Genomic DNA, 21,529 nt, shown 5'->3' on the forward strand with positions numbered 1-21,529 from the left:
CAGCCGTGGACCCTATATGCCTGCCACGCCTGCCTCCTGCAGCTGCTCCTGCCTGAGGCGCCGGGCACCTGTCATCCTCTTCCACTGCTCCTGATGGGAGGAGACCTTAACCTTTTGCCCCCTAGTCCACTAGAATATATACCCGACTTTATTTATTTATTAAATTTTTTTAATAAAAAAATTTTATTTATTAAAATAAAGTTTATTAATTTTTTTTATTTATTAAATTTTTTTTTTAAAAATTTTATTTATTAAAATGAAGTTGCCATTTACTCTTTGGTGAATGAGCAGGTCTCTTGCTGTCTTTGTGCTTTAACCCTTAGGATATTCAACCATTCTCATGGACTCAGTTCAGGAAAGCGCACGCCTGAATCGGGTGTGGGAATTCACAAAAAAGTCTGGAGACAACACTGAACCAGACGGTTTCAATGCAGAATTCCACCAGAACTTCCAAGAAAAGTTTATACCTATACTCCTTGATGTGTTTCACAAAATAGAAACAGAATAGTCATTGCCTAACTTCTTTTTATGAAGGTACAGTCATCCTGATACCAAAACCAGACATTAACCCAGAAAAAGAATTACAGACCAATCTCACTCAGGAACATTGACACAAAAATTCTCAATAAAATACTGGCAAACTGAATCCAATAACACATTAGAAAAATTATCCATTATGATCAAGTAGGCTTCATACCAGAGATGCAGGGATTGTTCAACATACGAAAATCTGTCAACATAATCCATCATATAAATAAACTGAAGGAAAAAACCCATATAATCATTTCATTAGATGCTGAAAAAGCATTTGACAAAATTCAACACCCCTTTATCATAAAGGTCTTAGAGAGCTTAGGGATACAATGTTCATTCCTAAATATAAAAACATCAATATACAGCAAGCTGATAGCTAACATTAAATTAAATGGAGAGAATCTCAAAGCCATCCCACTAAAATCAGGAACAAGACAAGGATGTCCACTCTCTCCATACCTCTTCAATATAGTGCTTGAAGTTCTAGCAATAGCAATAAGACAGCATAAGGAGATCAAGGAAATTCCAATTGGAAAGGAAAAAGTCAAACTTTCATTATTTGCAGATGATACGATAGTGTACATAAGTGACCCCAAAAACTCTACCAAAGAACTCCTACAGCCGATAAGGACCTTTAGTAATATGGCAGGATACAAGACCAACTCCAAAATATCAGTTGCCCTCCTATACACAAAGAAGAGAGAAGCAGAGAGGGAAATCATAGAAACATCACCGTTCCTGATAGCAACAAATACCATAAAGTCTTGGGGTAACTCTAACCTAGGGAGTGAAAGATCTATTTGACAAGAATTTTAAGTCTTTGAAGAAAGAAATTGAAGAGGATACCAGAAATGCAAAGATCTCCCATGCTCTTGGATTGGGAGGATCAATATAGTAAAAAATGGCAATTCTACCAAAAGCAATCTATAGATTCAATGCAATCCCTATCAAAATTCCAATAAAATTCTTCACAAACCTTGAAAGAACAATAATCAAATTTATATGTCAAAACAAAAAACCCAGGATAGTCAAAACAATCCTATACATTAAATTACTTCCAGAGGCATTACCATCCCTGACTTCAAACCCCATTACAGAGCTACAGAAATGAAAACTGCTTGGTATTGGCACAAAAACAGAGATGTTGACCAATGAAATCAAATCAAAGATCCAGTTATTTATCCACAAATCTATGAACACCTGATTTTCGACAACGGAGCTAAAAGTATACAATGGAAGAAAGAAAGCATCTTTAACAAATGGTGCTGGCATAACTGGATGTCAACCTGTAGAAGAATGAAAATAGATCCATATCTATTACCATGCACATAACGCAAGTTCAAATGGATTAAAGACCTCAGTATTAATCTGACCACACAGAGCCTGATAGAAGAGAAAGTGGGAAGTAGTCTACAACACATGGGCACAAGAGATCACTTTCTATGTAGAACCCCAGTAGCACAGACAATAAGAGCAACAATTAATAAATGGGACCACCTGAACCTAAGAAGCTTCTGTAAAGCAAAGGACACTGTCATTAAGACAAAAAGGCAGTCTACTGATTGGGAGAAGATCTTTACCACCCCTCATCAGACAAAGGTCTGATCTCCAAAATATATAAAGAACTCAAGAAACTAGACATTAAAACTTTAATGAGCCCAATTAAAAAATGGGGTACTGAACTGTACAGAGAATTCTCAACAGAGGAAATTTAAATGGCCAAAAGACACTTAAGGTCATGTTCAGCCTCCTTAGTGATCAGGGAAATGCAAATCAAAACACCTTTGAGATACCATCTTACACCTGTCAGAATAGCTAAAATCAAAAACACCAATGATAGCCTATGCTGGAGAGGATGTGAAGTAAGGGGGAAAACTCATCCATTGTTGGTGGGAATGCAAACTTTTGCAACCACTTTGGAAATCATTGTGGCGCTTTCTCTAGTATGTGTTGTTCTATGCAATTGAAGACTACTTTGATGTACAAAGGACTAACAACACTGATAACATTCATAAGGTTTATTTCTCTCCAGTATGTTTTCTTTTATGCAACTGAAGACTATTTTGACATGCAAAGGCCTTACCACATTGATTACATTCATAGGGTTTCTTTCCAGTATGTGTTCTTTTATGCTTTTTAAGAACACTGTTGTCAGCAAAGTCCTTACCACACTGATTACATTCATAGGATTTCTCTCCAGTATGTGTTCTTTTATGCAATTGAAGATGACTGTGCTGGGCAAAGGCCTTACTACATTGATTACATTCATAGGGTTTCTCTCCAGTATGTGTTCTTTTATGACTATAAAGATTGCTGTGATGTGCAAAGGCCTTACCACACTGATTACATTCATAGGGTTTCTCTCCAGTATGTGTTCTTTTATGCAATTGAAGACAATTGGGTTGTGCAAAGGCTTTACCACACTGATTACATTCATAAGGTTTCTCTCCAGTATGTGTTCTTTTATGCTTTTTAAGAACACTCTTGTCAGCAAAGGCCTTACCACACTGATTACATTCATAGGGTTTCTCTCCAGTATGTGTTCTTTTATGCAATTGAAGATGACAGGGATGTACAAAGGCCTTACCACAATGATTACATCCATAGGGTTTCTCTCCAGTATGTGTTCTTTTATGCTTTTGAAGATTACTCTTAGTTGCAAAGGCCTTACCACACTGATTACATTCATAGGGTTTCTCTCCAGTATGTGTTCTTTTATGATTTTGAAGATGACTGTACTGGGAAAAGGCCTTACTACATTGATTACATTCATAGGGTTTCTCTCCAGTATGTGTTCTTTTATGATGATGAAGATTGCTGGGATGTGCAAAGGCTTTACCACACTGATTACATTCATAGGGTTTCTCTCCAGTATGTGTTCTTTTATGCAATTGAAGACAATTGGGTTGTGCAAAGGCTTTACCACACTGATTACATTCATAGGGTTTCTCTCCAGTATGTGTTCTTTTATGTTTATAAAGATTGCTATGATGTGCAAAGGCCTTACCACACTGATTACATTCATAGGGTTTCTCTCCAGTATGTGTTCTTTTATGCAATTGAAGATAACAGAGATGTGCAAAGGCCTTACCACACTGATTACATCCATAGGGTTTCTCTCCAGTATGTGTTCTTTTATGATTATGAAGATTGCTGTGATGTACAAAGGCCTTACCACACTGATTACATTCATAGGGTTTCTCTCCAGTATGTGTTCTTTTATGCTTTTGAAGGTTACTCTGAGTTGCAAAGGCCTTACAACACTGATTACATTCATAGGGATTCTCTCCAGTATGTGTTCTTTTATGATTTTGAAGATCAGTTTGACATACATAGGCATTACCACACTCATTGCATTCATAGGGTTTCTCTCCAGAATGTGTTCTTTTATGACTTTGATGAGTTTCATAGACAACAAAGTCTTTATCACCTTGACTATATTCATAGGGTTTTTTTCCAGAGTGTTTTCTTTTAAGTACTTGAAAAGGACTGTGATAAACAAAGGCTTTACCACACTGCTTAAATTTAGACCGTTTTTCTCCAGTATCTGTTTTTTCACTCCTTAGAAGGTGAGTGTCATAAGACATGGCTTTAACACAGGGAGGATACACTGAAAGTTTCTTCTGCCCATTTTGATTTCTTTCAATCCTGCAAGGATAATTGGCACTTTTAAAAGCTTTACCACATTCAATACACTGTTAAACCTTATATCTATATGAATTAATTTTATAACTTGTTCCAATTTAAAAAAGGAATTGGTTATTAAGGTTTCATAACTCAGTTTAAAATAATGTTTGCTTTTTAATTAAGGGTCAGTTTGCATCTAGGAAAATAAGTATGATGATAAATGCCTTTGGTTCATGGTTTACCTTTTCACATCGACAAAAATATTTTCATATGATATTATTCACATTTTTGAAGACAACTGAGTACTTTGAGAGCTTTACCAACTTTACTATATTCATAAATTTTACTATACTGTGAATCATATTACATTTGCTAGGTGAACTAGGATATTCAGAAGTATTTGCTTACACCTACAATTCATGGGGCATTTTTGTAATGTTTGTACATTAATAATGATGGTAGAAAACCATCAGTATTGTATACTTGAATCAAATTCAACAAGTATACTCTACATGGGAATGACTGCTTACCTTCTTTTTGTTCTTAAAGAGAGGTGTGTTAAATCTTTCCATATCCCTATGCTCATAAGCTTATATCAAGTGTAGTGTATGATACACATAGGAAAGAAAGAATAATTCACATACATGAAACAGAGGTAGATGGATTTGTGAGAACTTAATAACCATCTATGCACTTAAAGCTGTGCTTATTTGCATTGTTGCTTTTATTTAAAAGTTCCAGGATGAAGTGCAATCTCATCAGAGGCACATTGTTATCAACATGCACATGAAAATTACCTTGCATTTCTTCTAGAACATTGCCAATGTTCTTCAGTGATATGGTCTTCCACAATATATCCTAAAATACAGGACCAGAAAATATGTTATATCATTTAACAATGGGCAACATTTAGCTAATTATCTTAAGTGCATCTAAGAACTATGACTGCTTTATTCACCTGATTCTTATTTTTAAATCAAATTGCAGAACAACATCCTTAACCAAGGAAAAATTGTTTCCATATTTTGAAACAGAAAGGAAATTCATTTTTACCTATAGAAATGAGGTTCCTGTAGGTCTCCAGCATTACATCTTTATAGAGATTCTTCTGGAAAGAATTCAGCAAATCCCACTCTTCCCGGGTGAAGTTGATATGCACATCATCATAGGTCACTGCCTTCTAAAATATACCACACATGTGGAAAATGGAAAGCATGACAGTGACAAAGTTGGAAATGCATACTTCTTTCAGAGTACAGACATATGATTCTGGTGTTCCTTACTCTAATTCCATGGCATAGACAGTAACTTTAGAGGGAAATTGAAATGCAGAGTCAACTCTATCATTTCTGTACCCTTTGTATGGGATACCACCTCATAAGAGCAATGTCTATTGAGAGGAAGAGACAACAAAAAAGATCAACAATATAGAATATGCATGAGAAAATTGTACAAAGAGTTACAGACCACACAAAAAAAGTAATATGGACACACTGGGTGTATTTGTATATTGTTCTTTTAACCACAACACTCAGAAAACAGAGGTGGGTATATTTCTCTTAGACTTGAATGCCAGTAAAGTCTACGCAATCAGGTCCAAGACAAGTAGAAGTCCACATTAAGACACTGTCTCCATTGCAAAAATCAGTGAAAGAAACAAGTGGGATAGAAAGAACTGAAAGGCATTTATTGAAGTTCTTACAAATAATTTTGCATTCACTCCAGTTCTGAATTCATCTTCCAGACATCTGAAGTGCCATAATTTAAACTGTAAGTCCAATAACATTTTGTAGAAAGGAACTTCATGTATAAAGCAGTTAAAATAGACAGATGAAAGCACTAGAAATATAAATGTTGGTCATAAATAATCAACACAGAGCTGGAGAGAGGGCAGAGTAATTCAGAGTTTTTGCTGGTCTTGAATGGAGGTGGGCACATTTTCAGAACTTACATGGGGACCACAACTTTCCATTGTACCACAACCAGGAATTCTGAGATCTTTTGATCACCTTGATGACCAGGTGCCCATATAATGAATATCCATACAGACATATAAAATAGTCATATTGATTTTTTAAAAAAATCAAATCAAGCATAACAAGCCAGCAAAAGTTCAAGTACCTGCAATTAACTGACTCAGAATGCTCAGGCAATGTTAATGTCATAAATACATGGCATCCTGGAATCAGAGTGATACCCGCTTTCAAAGTTTAAAATTCAAGATACGTATAAAGCTCAGCACAGCAGCATACACTTGACATATAAAAAGCCTATATTCCAGGGCTATCACCCAATAATAAAAAATGAATTGAAAGACTCTAAATGCATTTGTAAGCCCCCTCAGCCATAAGACATTTTCTAAAACCCTACACTCACTCTCTCTTGAAACGGGACAGTTGCCCACACACACATATGCTTGACTGCTCATCCTCCTGTGTCCTTGTGAATAATCTTCAAACATAACTCCATTCTGGGAATTGAGGCAAAGACAACCCACAGATGTTGTCTCAGTTCCTGATGTATTCATTTAGTCAGTAGAACAAGGTCAGGAAGGCCCTTATAGCACCCAATCACGTAGCTATTCTCCTGCCCTGGAATAGACCAATCACTGCTAGTAACCTTTTGAATATGCTAATCCAATAAGTTGGAAAACAACCTACAGGACCCCCGTTATCTCTATGGCTTTTTGCTTTAAAAGATGGACTGTAACAGCTATCGGTGGTCCTTCATATCCCGAAACTGAAGGGTCCTGTTATAACAGAATAAAAATCCTCTTGCTTTTGCATCAATTGTGGTTATATGAGTGGTGACTGGAGCAAATCCTCCCTGGTGTTTGGACTTCTAGTCCAACAGAATAGAGCCAGAATGATGTCCCCATTTACTTTCAGGAATTTGGAGCCACACAAGTAAGAGCTCCTTCGAGCAAACAAAGCAATTAAAACAGCAGGTTGCCAAACTCCTTAAAAGCAACTGTTTCTGCTATATCTCATTTTTACTTATAGAATATTGGTAAGATATAGAATGTAGAGATCAAGCTTATAATGATGGCAAAAGCATTTCAGTATAAGTAGGAAACTGTCTAATTAACGACAAGCACAAAACAGTAGATATAAATGTCAGGAAATTAGTTGAGGGTATTGAGACTCATCACATACAATGAGCAATTTCATCTAGACAGGCTTCTCCTACTAAAGATTCACAGGAAATTGAAAGAAAGCCACCAAGGAGAGAAACTTGTTCAAATACATTATCTTTTCTTTTCATTCAATCAAGTATATCCTGACCCCGGTCACTATTGGTCCATGGTCAACAATGGAAATCTTGCATTTAGTCATTTCAAGGATAGACATTTAATGATCCTCATCTGCAATGGTTCCTTCACTGTCCAAATGTGTAATGTCTCCTCTGGCACTCAAGACGATCTGTTGACAGCAACATCTTATAAAATCTGAAAACACGTTACCTCTTTCGAACATCAATGTCACAAAATAACATTAACATTCCAAAAGAGAAAAATAAAAACACACTAAGGGAAGATTGGACCAAGGCAAGACTGAAGCAGAGCAGGACAAATGTCAAATCCTGTAGCCCTCTGGTCAGATGTATGGGCTTCAGTTTCAAATGACTTAAATGGCCCTATCCTTATAACTTCTCATGCATTTCTCTCTTTGGTAACTTCCACTCACTATAAGCTGCTAGGTTTCTATTGAAGTTGTGTCATAACTTAGGAATCTTAACATCTTTGGGCTCAAAATGTAACCCAGTATGCTGTGAAATAATATTTTTAAATGTGTTATATTTATTTATGTTGTGGAGCATTTGTTTAAATGATGCAAAAAATTGTTCCATTGGTTTAGCTCTGTAAAGTTGTGATGCTTTGCCTATTTAAAATACCTGGTTGCCATTGTGATGGTGGGGCTGATCTAATGGGAACTCACCAAGGCCAGCTGGACTGGGACTGATGGAGCATGTGATCAAACCAGACTCTCTGAATGTGGCTGACAAGGAGGGCTGACTGAGAAGCCAAGGACATTAGCACTGGGTTTTGATTCTACTGCATGTACTGGCTTTGGGAGAACCTAGTCTGTTTGGATGTTCACCTTCCTAGAACTGGATGGGGGGAGGTCCTTGGACTTCCTATAGGGTAGGGAACCCTGACTGCTCTCTGGACTGGGGAGAGAGGGGGAGGAGGAATGGAGCGAGGGGGAGGGAAATGGGAGGAGATAAAAAATTTTAATAATAATAATAATAAAACCTGAAAAAAATAAAACAAACTACCTGGTTGGTCTAAAAAAGAATTGAATGACCAATCACATGACAAGAAAGAATAGGCAAGGCTGCCAGGAAAAGAGAATGAATGGGAGGGGAAATCTGGGAGGAAAAAAGAAAGAAGAGGCAACAAAAGGAGAGAACAACAGGAGCCTTTAATCCAGCTACACAGCAAGCCGTGGGGTAAGAAATAAAGAGAGGAATACAGAATAAAGATAAAGGCCAGGGGAAATTATAGAAAGAACAATTAAGTTAAAAACAACCTGCCTTGAAACAAGCCAAAGTCAAGCATTTATAAGAAAAAAATAAGCCTCCCTGTGTGAAATTTAATTGAGAACTGAGTGCCAGGCCCTAAAGGAACAAGAGAGTAAAAGAAACAACCAACAACACCACACCCAGTTTTAATCCTCACAGCTTCATGAAATGAACTCTCACTGTCTCCTCACTGGGCTTCTGACTCTGCCAAACACAGTTGCCTGCAACAATGGTAAACTGTAACCATAAACTAAAAAGCCATGATCTTAAATTTTGATTCTTTTATGTTTCCAAAAAAAAACAACAACAAAAAAAAACACATGATGAATGATGACAAGCTGGAATTCTTAATTGCAAAGGACACTAACAAGCTTGGATCACAGGTGCAGAAGGTTTTGAATGAAGTAGCTTCCTAAGACTATGAATCACATTGCTCAACCTACCCTAAATTGAAGGTTTATGTGTATGGAGTCTTATCCTTAGGGCACCTTGATAAGCTTCCACTGAACAGTATTGGCTTTTCTGTAATGATAATAAACTCTTTGAAAATTGCTGCCTGTTTTAACACAAAATGCCCTTTGAAACTACCTTTTTATTTTCATTTATTTCTGCCCGACTTGGGTTTTTATACTGTACACCTAAATGAGTCACCAGTGATAACCATTGAACAGCTTCAATATTCCATTTAAGACATTAGCCCATTACTTTTAAATTTGGCATTACTAAATGTCTAGAACATAGGCAGAATAAGAAAAATTTTGGAGCCAAAATATCACACAAAAGTCTGGATGGTGGTGACACAAGCCTTTAATCCCAGCACTCAGGAGGCAGAGGCAGGTGAATCCCTCTGAGTTTGAGGCCAGCCTGGTCTACAAGAGCTAGTTTTGGGACAGGTAGGACTGTTACACACACACACACACACACACACACACACACACACACACACACACATCAGGCAAAAGACCTCAGGCTTAAATTTTTTCATTAAGTTTATTTTCAACTGAGATCCTATGATCTCAATACCCACTTTCTGACATTACATTTTCATTTTCCTGGTCCCACAAGAACAGTTAATTATGTTCAGGTTTCTATATTCTTTGTCACATAAAAATCTTGATATCTTCCACATTCTTGCAAAACTCATCATTCCTATATTCTGACAAACAAAATGAACTTTTGTGTTATAATTGTGCTGCCTGCTTTTATGCTCTTTGGTGCGGGAGAATTGTCTGTATTCTGTCAATCATATTTTAATAAAATGCTGATTGGCCAGGCAGGCAGTATAGGCGAGAAAGCCAGACAGGAAGTAGGGGTGGAGCAATGAGAACAGGAGAATTCTGGGAAGCAGGGAAGTTCCTCTGCCACTCCTGTCCAGACCACCAAAGAGGCAACATGTAAGCTGTCACACTGAGAAAGGTACTGAGCCCATGTGGCTAACGTAGATAAGAATAATGGGGTAACATAAGTTATAAGAGTTAACAAGAAGCCTGACCTAATGGGCCAATCAGCTTTATAACTTATAGAGACCTCTGTGTGATTGGTTTTCTTTGGGGTTTGCCGACTTGTTGGGGTGCTGGGCGGGATAGATACCCCAACAAGCTGGCCCTCATGTTACAGCTCTTGTGATTAAATCCTCAAACTGAAAGCATCTCAGGCAGTAAAGGGGATTATTTCATTGATTGTGTCAAATCTCACTCAATCATTTTGGAAATGTAGGAAAAACTGCAAGTTCACAATTGAAGGCAAAACTCATCTGCAAAGACTGTTTACAGTCTTTCTCTCTTGCCTAGTCACTACCTCATTCTCAGAATGCTCCATATCCCAGCACAGGTCCACCTTCTTAGGGGCTTCCTGTATCAATCATCAATCAACACAGTCTTTCAGAGACACAGCAGTTTCTGGCTATTATGAACAGAGTAGAGCAAGTGTCCATGTGCTAGGATGGAAGAGCATGTTTTGGGAAAATGCACAGAGTGGTATACCTGGGTCTTGGGGTAGATTGACTCCCAATATTCTGGGGATTGCGTATTGGTTTCCAGAGTGGCTGGACAAGTTTGCACTGCAAGAGCATGAGTCCCCTTGCCCCACATCCTTGGAACATTAGCTGTCATTTGTGTTGTTGAACTCATCATTTCTGTCAGGTTTATGATGAAGTCTCCTGATGGCTAATGATACTGAACACATTTTTAAATGTGTCTCATCTATTTGAGATTCCTCTACTGAAAATTACATTGGAAGATGTACCCCACCATATTTGAATGATTTGTTCGCAGTCTGGTTGCACATGTATTTATTATCATGAGTGAGCTGGCCCAGAAGCATATAAACCAACATGATATACTCAGTTATTAGTGGATATTAGCAGCTAAGTAAAGTACAACCTTAGTCAATCACAGTACAATCTATAGATGCAGAAAGCCTAAGTAACATGAACGGATCTAGGGGACATGCATGGATTTCTCTGGGAAGACATAATAGAATAGATTTTGTGGGTGCACTGGAGGCAGGTGGGGATGGGAACAGAAAAGATCAAGTAAGCAAGAGACAGAGATGAAGTATAAAAGGGAGAGATGACAGGAATAATGGAGCTGTGTGCACAAGATGTGGAAACAGTTCTCTGCAAACTTCCAGAAGTACAAGAAAGACACTATTGAAGACTCCTAGTAGTGAGAATTACAGAGGCTGAACCAGCCATCTTCTGTAAAACCATAAGGCTCCCAGTGGTGGGACTGGGACAAAGTCAGTCACTAAACTTAGAACTACACTTGTTCTGCTAGCAAGATACACTGGAGAAAAGGTGCCTCAGTGTTTGTGAAGTGAACAACCAATGACTGGTATAACTTTTAGTCCAAAATCAGAGAGGAAACCAATGTCTGATACTGCCAGGATGACCAGGAACCAGAAATTGGTTGCTTCCAAATTAGGGTAGAACCAAATACAACTGAACAAGAAAAAAAGAAATGAAATGAGTCATATCTAAAATCATACATTGATTCCAAGCACAAATGTAACTAGAGAGAATTCTTCCAGCAGCTGATGGCTGCACAGGCAGAGAACTCTACCCAAACATTACCTTGACTTCTTGGAATCCTGTGGAAGGAAGGGGTAAAAAATGTAGGATCTGGAGGGGTTGAGAAGCCCAGGAAAACCAAACCTACAGAATGAACAAAACAAGTCTCATAGTGTCTCAGAAAAAAAGAACTGACAATCATAGAACATGAACAGCTCTGTATATGCCCTGTGCATGTTCACTTTGGTTGTTAGCTTGGGGTGTTTCTGTGATTACTAACTCTAGAACTCTTGGTATCTATTACTTTTGCCAATTTGTGTGACCTTTTCCTTCCTACTCGATTGTTTTGTCCTGTTTTGATAAGGGATTTTACCTAGCTTTCTTGAACCTTTTTATGAAGGCTTTCTTTGATTTCCCTTAGAGGCTTTCTATTTTGTGACAGATGAAAGAGAAGCAATGGATCTGGGGGAATGAGAATAGGGAGCAACTGGAAAGAGTAGAAAAAGTGGAAGCAGCAGTCAACATGTATTGTATGACAGAAGAATAAATAAAAGAGAAAAGAATAAATGAAAATGCATTTAGTCTGAGTTCTTTGATCTTCATAATCTTTAATAACCCATATAACACAAATATCTAAAAGCTCTCTGGCGTTCAAGCCAATCTGTTGATTGACATATCTTGAAATTCCAAGTAACAAATTAAGGATTTCCAAAAAGCAATGGCATAGGATAAACTCCCATTCAGAAAAAGGAATATAGTTGTGCTTCATCCCCAAATTCAAGCAGAAAACCCTTGCTCATGTGCACATTATTCCAGCCAGAAGAATAGGTAGGCAGTCCACCAGTCTATGAAACTAACACACTCACTACATTCCCAGACACAATCTCCAACCAACCCTACAGTTACCACAACCTACACATTGGGTGGAAAGCCTCAGCTCAAATACAGGACACACCACAAGAAGAACAAGTAAGTAAAATGAGGAAAAGACCACATGCTGGATGAGAGGCCAAGACAACCATAAAAAATTCACATAGACTTCCTCCATCCTTTCAAAAACCCTTAATACTAAATCAAAAACCCATTTCCCTCATCATGTCTGTATTGTAGCTTCCAATGTGGGTGGAGACCCCAGGCTCAAAGGACAAACCACCTGCCAGAATTCCGTGTAGGCCACCAGCCCATAGACCTCCCCAAATCTTTCTGACACCATCAACACTTTCTGTAAGTTCCCCCTCTTTTCCATTTGCAGTCCTAACCTCCTTAGGCTCATACTACACTCTATAATAAAGACGATGCATACTGCAAGACTTTCAGTCCCAAAATTGGTGTACTGCACGTACTGGCTTTCTGGTAACCTAGTCTCTTTGGATGATACCTTGCTCAGGTTAGATACAGTAGGGAGGGCTGTGGAATTTCCCCAAAGCAATGCACTTTACCCTCTCTGAAAATTGGATAGCAGGGTGGGAGGGTATGTGGAGGCAATAAGTGTTGGAGTGGGAACAGCAACTTTGATTGGTATGTATAAAGGAAAGAGATAGTTTGTTTTCTTATTTTAAGAAAATAAAGTGCCAAAAGATGTTAAGAAAAGAACCTCACTTCAACCATATGCCACACAGACTAGATTACCAGAGATCAAACAAGAATCAGGGAAGCAGAGTTTCCTTCGGGCCTTGGCAGGGTCCCGGTGAGGAGGAGCTTGGGTGTTCCCCGATCCCATAGACGCCCAGGTCGCCCTGCAGTGCTGGCTACCCCCTCCCGCCTGCCATCCTAGCTCCCATCCAGGTACGAATTCCTATATTTCTCCCTTCCCCCTGGGGGCATAAAATTTCCCCAGCTCAACTGCCTTGCAAGCTGGGCCTTGGCTGTAGGCACAGCTCGGCTCCAGGCAGTTCCTGGGTCCTAAAGGCCTCCCTGAGGACAGGTGGTCCAGGTGCCAGCTCAGCCACATTCCTGACCAGCAGGGGCCCTGACTTCTAGCAGAGGGCCTTCTGTGGGGTGAGCTGGCTTCGGGCCGTGGCAGGGTCCCGGCAAGGAGGAGCTTGGGCGTTCCCTGACCCCATAGACGCCCAGGTCGCCCTGCAGTGTTGGCTACCCCCTCCTGCCTGCCATCCTAGCTCCCATCCAGGGTCCCGGCAAGGAGGAGCTTGGGCGTTCCCCGACCCCATAGACGCCCAGGTCGCCCTGCAGTGCTGGCTACCCCCTCCCGCCTGCCATCCCGGCTCCCATCCAGCAGGGGCCCTGACTTCTAGCAGAGGACCATCGGTGGGGTGAGTTTCCGTCGGGCCTTGGCAGGGTCCCGGTGAGGAGGAGCTTGGGTGTTCCCCGACCCCATAGACGCCCAGGTCGCCCTGCAGTGCTGGCTACCCCCTCCCGCCTGCCATCCTAGCTCCCATCCAGGTACGAATTCCTATATTTCTCCCTTCCCCCTGGGGCCATAAAATTTCCCCAGCTCAGCTGCCATACAAGCTGGGCCTTGGCTGTAGGCTCAGCTCGGCTCCAGGCAGTTCCTGGGTCCTAAAGGCCTCCCTGAGGACAGGTGGACCAGGTGCCAGCTCAGCCACATTCCTGACCAGCAGGGGCCCTGACTTCTAGCAGAGGGCCTTCTGTGGGGTGAGCTGGCTTCGGGCCCTGGCAGGGTCCCGGCGAGGAGAAGCTTGGGCGTTCCCCCACCCCATAGATGCCCAGGTCGCCCTGCAGTGCTGGCTACCCCTTCCTGCCTGCCATCCCTGCTCCCATCCAGCAGGGGCCCTGACTTCTAGCAGAGGACCATCGGTGGGGTGAGTTTCCTTCGGGCCTTGGCAGGGTCCCGGTGAGGAGGAGCTTGGGTGTTCCCCGATCCCATAGACGCCCAGGTCGCCCAGCAGTGCTGGCTACCCCCTCCCGCCTGCCATTCTAGCTCCCATCCAGGTACAAATTCCTATATTTCTCCCTTCCCCCTGGGGCCATAAAATTTCCCCAGCTCAGCTGCCTTGCAAGCTGGGCCTTGGCTGTAGGCGCAGCTCGGCTCCAGGCAGTTCCTGGGTCCTAAAGGCTTCCCTGAGGACAGGTGGTCCAGGTGCCAGCTCAGCCACATTCCTGACCAGCAGGGGCCCTGACTTCTAGCAGAGGGCCTTCTGTGTGGTGACCTGGCTTAGGGCTGTGGCAGGGTCCTGGCGAGGAGGAGCTTGGGCGTTCCCTGACCCCATAGACGCCCAGGTCGCCCTGCAGTGCTGGCTACCCCCTCCCGCCTGCCATCCCGGCTCCCATCCAGCAGGGGCCCTGACTTCTAGCAGAGGACCATAGGTGGGGTGAGTTTGCTTCGGGCTGTGGCAGGGTCCTGGTGAGGAGGAGCTTGGGTGTTCCCCGACCCCATAGACGCCCAGGTCGCCCTGCAGTGCTGGCTACCCCCTCCCGCCTGCCATCCCAGCTCCCATCCAGGTACAAATTCCTATGTTTCTCCCTTCCCCCTGGGGCCATAAAATTTCCCCAGCTCAGCTGCCTTGCAAGCTGGGCCTGGGCTGTAGGCGCAGCCCGGCTCGAGGCAGTTCCTGGGTCTTAAAGGCCTCCCTGAGGACAGGTGGACCAGGTGCCAGCTCAGCCACATTCCTGACCAGCAGGGGCCCTGACTTCTAGCAGAGGGCCTTCTGTGGGGTGAGTTTGCTTCGGGCCTTGACAGGGTCCTGGTGAGGAAGAGCTTTGGTGTTCCCCGACCCCACAGTCGCCCAGGTCGCCCTGCAGTGCTGGCTACCCCCTCCCGCCTGCCATCCCAGCTCCCATCCAGGTACGAATTCCTATATTTCTCTCTTCCCCCTCGGGCCATAAAATTTTCCCCAGCTCAGCTGCCTTGCAAGCTGAGCCTGCATTGTAAGCCCATCCAGGAAAGAGGGAGTGCCTGTGCTTCAATAGCCTGCCTGAGGAAAGGTGGGCATTCTGTCAGTGAAGTCCCTGCCCAAGAAGGGAACCTGACCTGGTAAGAGAAGTTCCAATAGAGAACATTTGAAGTAAGAGATGGGCAGACGCCAAGGCAAGACCTCATCCTACAATCTGAAAAACAACATGAAAACACCAGATCCCAAGGACCCTACAACAGAAGGGCTTGAACACCTTAACCCAGAAGAAGTGGAAAAAAGTGCCATTATGAAAGCAATAGAGTCCCTTAAACAGGATATGAATAACTCCCTTAAAGAATTGGATGAGAAATATAACAAAAAGTTTGAAGAAATGAGTATAGAAATTGATGAGAAATATAACAAAAAGTTTGAAGAAATAAGTAAATCCGTGAATGAGACCCTGAGAAACCAAGAAAAAACAATCAAACAAGTAAAGAAAACAGTGCAAGAACTGAAAACTGAAATGGAAGCAATGAAGAAAACACCAACGGAGAACCGGCTGGATATGGAAAACCTAGGTAAACGAACGGAGACTACAAAATCAAGCATAACCAATAGAATACAAGAGATAGAAGAACGAATCTCGGAATCTGAAGATACCATAGAGTAAATAAATGCTCTGGTCAAAGAAAACAGCAAATCCAACAAATTCTCTTCACAAAACATTCAGGAAATCTGGGATACAATAAAAAAAAAACCAAATCTAAGAATAATAGGGATTGAAGAAGGAGAAGAACTACAGATCAAAGGCCCAGAAAATATATTCAAAAAAATTATAGAAGAAAACTTTCCCAACCTAAAGAACGATATTCCTATGAAGGTTCAAGAAGCATACAGAACACCGAATAGACTGGATCAGAAAAAAACATCCCCTCGCCATATAATAATCAAAACACAAAACATACAGATTAAAGAAAAATTTTTAAGAGCTGCAAAGGAAAAAGGTCAAGTAACTTATAAAGGTAAACCTATCAGGCTTACACCGGATTTCTCTATGGAAACCATGAAAGCCAGAAGATCCTGGATAGAGGTACTGCAGAAACTAAGAGACCATGGATGCAAACCCAGACTACTATACCCAGCCAAGCTATTGTTCACTATCAATGGAGAAAACAAAATATTCCAGGATAAAAACAAATTTAAACAATACGTAGCTACTAATCCAGCCTTACAGAGAATATTAGAAGGAAAATAACTACCGAAGGAATCCAACATTCCCAACACGGCCTACAATAACTCGAACATCTAGTGACCATTCACAAGCACAAATCAAAGAAGAAAAACACATACACTCTACTACCTAAAAAAAAAAAAAATGACCGGCGTCAACACCACTGGTCATTAATATCACTTAATATCAATGGACTCAATTCACCTATAAGAGGCACAGACTTAGAGATTGGATACGAAAACAGGATCCAACATTCTGCTGTTTACAAGAAACACACCTCAACCACAAAGACAGACACCGACTCAGAGTAAAGGGTTGGGAAAAGGTTTTCCAAGTAAATGGACCTAAGAAACAAGTGGGTGTGGCCATTCTAATATCTAACAAAATCAACTTCAAACTAAAATCAATCAGAAGAGATGGAGATGGGCATTTCATACTCATAACTGGAACAATTCATCAGGAGGAAGTCTCAATCCTGAATATCTATGCTCCTAATATAAAGGCACCCACATATGTAAAAGAAACTCTTCTAGAACTCAAGGCGGTCATCAAACCACACACACTAATAGTAGGAGACTTCAACACTCCTCTCTCACCAATGGACAGGTCAATCAGACAGAAACCAAACAGAGAATTGAGAGATCTATTGGAGGTATTGAATCAAATGGACTTAACAGACATCTATAGAACACTCCACCCAAATAGGAAAGAATATACCTTTTTCTCTGCAGCTCATGGAACCTTCTCGAAAATTGACCACATACTCGGTAACAAAGCAAACTTCCACAGATACAAAAAAATTTTAGTAACTACCTGTGTCTTGTCAGATCACCATGGACTAAAATTAGAATTCAACAACAATGCTCCCCCCAGGAAGCCAACAAACTCATGGAAACTGAACAGTCAACTACTAAATCACCCCTGGGTCAAGGAAGAAATAAAGAAAGAAATTAAAGTCTTCCTTGAATTTAATGAAAACAAAGACACAACATACTCAAACCTATGGGACACTATGAAAGCAGTGCTAAGAGGAAAGTTCATAGCACTAAGTGCCCAATTAAAGAAAACGGAGAAAGCACACATTGGAGACTTAACAGCACACTTGAAAGATCTAGAAAAAAAAGAAGCTGATTCACCCAGGAGGTCTAGAAGACTGGAAATAATCAAACTGAGGGCTGAAATCAACAAAATAGAAACAGAGAAAACAATCCAAAGAATCAATGAATCAAAAAGCTGGTTCTTGGAGAAAATCAACGAAATTGACAAACCCCTATCCAAATTAATCAAACGGCAGAGAGAGAACATGCAAATTAATAAGATCAGAAATGAAAAGGGGGACATAACCACAGACACAGAGGAAATTCAGAGAATCATTAGATCTTACTATGAAAGTTTATATGCCACAAAGTTGGAAAATGTAAAAGAAATGGACATTTTTTTAGATAAGTACCATATACCAAAGTTTAACCAAGAACAGGTGAACAATCTAAATAGACCTGTTAGTCGCGAAGAATTAGAAGCTGTTATCAAAAATCTCCCTACCAAAAAAAGCCCAGGACCAGATGGTTTCAATGCAGAATTCTACCAGAACTTCCAGGAAGAGCTAATACCTATACTCCTTAACGTATTCCACAATATAGAAACAGAAGAGTCATTGCCTAACTCCTTTTATGAAGCTACAGTTACCCTAATACCAAAACCACACAAAGACACAACCAAGAAAGAGAATTACAGGCCAATCTCACTCATGAACATTGACGCAAAAATTCTCAATAAAATACTGGCAAACCGAATCCAAGAGCACATTAGAAAAATTATCCATTATGATCAAGTCAGCTTCATTCCAGAGATGCAGGGCTGGTTCAACATATGCAAATCTATCAATGTAATCCATCATATAAATAAACTGAAAGAAAAAAACCATATGATCATCTCACTAGATGCTGAAAAAGCATTTGACAAAATTCAACACCCATTTATGATAAAGGTGTTGGAGAGACTGGGGATACAAGGATCATACCTAAATATAATAAAAGCAATATACAGCAAGCCGACAGCTAACATCAAACTGAATGGAGAGAAACTCAAAGCCTTTCCACTAAAATCAGGAACGCGACAAGGCTGTCCACTCTCTCCATACCTCTTCAATATAGTGCTTGAAGTTCTAGCAATAGCAATAAGACAACATAAGGAGATCAAGGGGATTCGTATTGGAAAGGATGAAGTTAAACTTTCGTTATTTGCTGACGATATGATAGTTTACATAAGTGACCCCAAAAACTCTACCAAAGAACTCCTACAGCTGATAAACACCTTTAGTAACGTGGCAGGATACAAGATCAACTCCAAAAAATCAGTGTCCCTCCTATACACAAAGGATAAAGAAGCAGAGAGGGAAATCAGAGAAGCATCACCTTTCATGATAGCCACAAATAGCATAAAATATCTTGCGGTTACTCTAACCAAGGAAGTGAAAGACCTATTTGACAAAAACTTTAAGTCTTTGAAGAAAGAAATTGAGGAGGATACCAGAAAATGGAAAGACCTCCCCTGCTCTTGGATTGGGAGAATCAACATAGTAAAAATGGCAATTCTACCAAAAGCAATCTATAGATTCAATGCAATTCCCATCAAAATTCCATCAAGCTTCTTCACAGACCTTGAGAGAACAATAATCAAGTTTATATGGCAAAACAAAAAACCCAGGATAGCCAAAACAATCTTATACAATAAAAGAACTTCTGGAGGCATTACCATCCCTGACTTCAAACTCTATTATAGAGCTACAGTATTGAAAACAGCTTGGTATTGGCATAAGAACAGAGAAGTCGACCTATGGAATCGAATAGAAGACCCAGATATTAACCCACAAACTTATGAACACCTAATTTTTGACAAGGGAGCTAAAGGTATACAATGGAAGAAGGATAGCATCTTTAACAAATGGTGCTGGCATAACTGGATGTCAACCTGTAAAAAAATGAAAGTAGATCCATATCTATCACCATGCACAAAAATCAAGTCCAAATGGATTAAAGACATCAACATTAATCCGTCCACTTTGAACCTGATAGAAGAGAAAGTGGGAAGTAGTCTACAAGATATAGGCACAGGAGGCCTCTTCCTAAGTAGGACCCCAGCAGCACAGACAATAAGAGAAACAATGAATAAATGGGATCTACTGAAACTGAGAAGCTTCTGTAAAGCAAAGGACACTGTCAGTAGGACAAAAAGGCTGCCTTCTGACTGGGAGAAGATCTTCACCAACCCCTCATCAGACAAAGGTCTGATCTCCAAAATATACAAAGAACTCAAGAAACTAGGCACTAAAACTCTAATTAACCCAATTAAAAAATGGGGTACTGAACTTAACAGAGAATTCACAACAGATTAACTTCGAATGGCCAGAAGACACTTAAGGTCATGCTCAACCTCCTTAGCGATCAGGGAAATGCAAATCAAAACCACTTTGAGATACCATCTTACACCTGTCAGAATAGCTAAAGTCAAAAACACCAACGACAGCCTATGCTGGAGAGGATGTGGGGTGAGGGGAACACTCATCCATTGTTGGTGGGAATGCAAACTCGTGCAGCCACTGTGGAAATCAGTGTGGCGGTTTCTCAGGAAACTGGGAGTCAACCTCCCTCAGGACCCAGCAATTCCACTCTTGGGAATATACCCTAAAGATTCCCTAACATACTACAAAAGCATTTGTTCTACTATGTTCATAGCAGCACTATTTGTAATAGCCAGAACCTGGAAACAGCCTAGGTGCCCCTCAATAGAAGAATGGTTAAAAAAGGTGTGGAACATATACACATTAGAGTTTTACTCAGCGGTAAAAAACAATGACATCTTGAATTTTGCATGCAAATGGATGGAAATAGAAAACGCTTTACTGAGTGAGGTAAGCCAGACCCAAAAAGAGGAACACGGTATGTATTCACTCATAAGTGGATTCTAACCATAATTAAAGGTCTTTGAGCCTATTATTCGTGATCCTAGAGAAGCTAAATAAGAAGATGAACCTGATGAAGATTATTTAGCTATCCACCAGGAGGTAGGAAATAGACAAGAGTCCCAGGTAACCTCGGGTGCATGGGGGGGTGAGAGGGTTGATGGAAGGGGAGAGGGTTAGAGAGAAGGCAGTAGGGGAGGAACGGGGAAAGCTCGGTGGCCTGGGATGGGGGGGGGGGAGGGAGGAAGGATGAATATGGGATCAGGGAAGAATATATTTCAACTAAGGGAGTCATTTTAGGGTTTACAGGAGACTTGATTATATATGGGATCCCAGGTCCAAGGAGAGATCCCCCAGATTGTTCTCTGGACAGAGGAGAGGGTGCCTGAATCGGCCGTGGCCCATAACCATACTGATGTATATTTTGCTTATCACCATAGATCCTTCATCTGGCGAAGGACGGCGATACAGTCGGAGACCCACATTGGAGCACCGGACTGAGCCCCCCGAGGTCCAAATGAGGAGCAGAAGGAGGAAGAACATGAAAAACGAAATCAGTACTGCGAGGGATGCTATCACCCACTGATACAAGGGAACGGATCTGATGAGAGTTTACCAAGGCCAGTTGGACTGGGACTGAACGAGGACGTGATCTAACCAGATTCTCGGAATTTGGCCGGATTCTCTGACTGTGGCTGGCCCGAAGTCTTTCTGAAAAGCCATTGACTATGATACTGGGACCTGTTTCCTCTGCATATACTGGATTTTTGGGATCCAGTCTGTTTGGACACTCACTTTCCTGGACCTGGAGGGAGGGGGAAGGAACTGGA

The 21,529-nt window shown here is 41.0% G+C and overlaps 1 protein-coding gene across 1 annotated transcript in view; it reads right to left on the reverse strand.

Annotated features, from left to right (window-relative positions):
- Nucleotides 1–508: 508 nt before the first annotated feature.
- The window catches only part of LOC125401771 (uncharacterized), a 54,097-nt gene continuing 33,076 nt past the window's right edge, over nt 509–21,529 (reverse strand). The window contains exons 2-4 of the mRNA XM_085684087.2: nt 5,215–5,341; nt 4,959–5,019; nt 509–4,182 (exon numbers count right to left, since the gene is read on the reverse strand). Of these exons, the coding sequence (XP_085540213.2) occupies nt 2,553–4,182; nt 4,959–5,019; nt 5,215–5,341 (1,818 nt within the window). The 3' untranslated portion in view covers nt 509–2,552. The remainder of the gene's footprint in view (nt 4,183–4,958; nt 5,020–5,214; nt 5,342–21,529) is intronic.

This window comes from Myodes glareolus, chromosome 27, assembly GCF_982192425.1.
Source record: "Myodes glareolus chromosome 27, mMyoGla1.1, whole genome shotgun sequence".
NCBI classification, from domain to species: Eukaryota; Metazoa; Chordata; class Mammalia; order Rodentia; family Cricetidae; genus Myodes; species Myodes glareolus.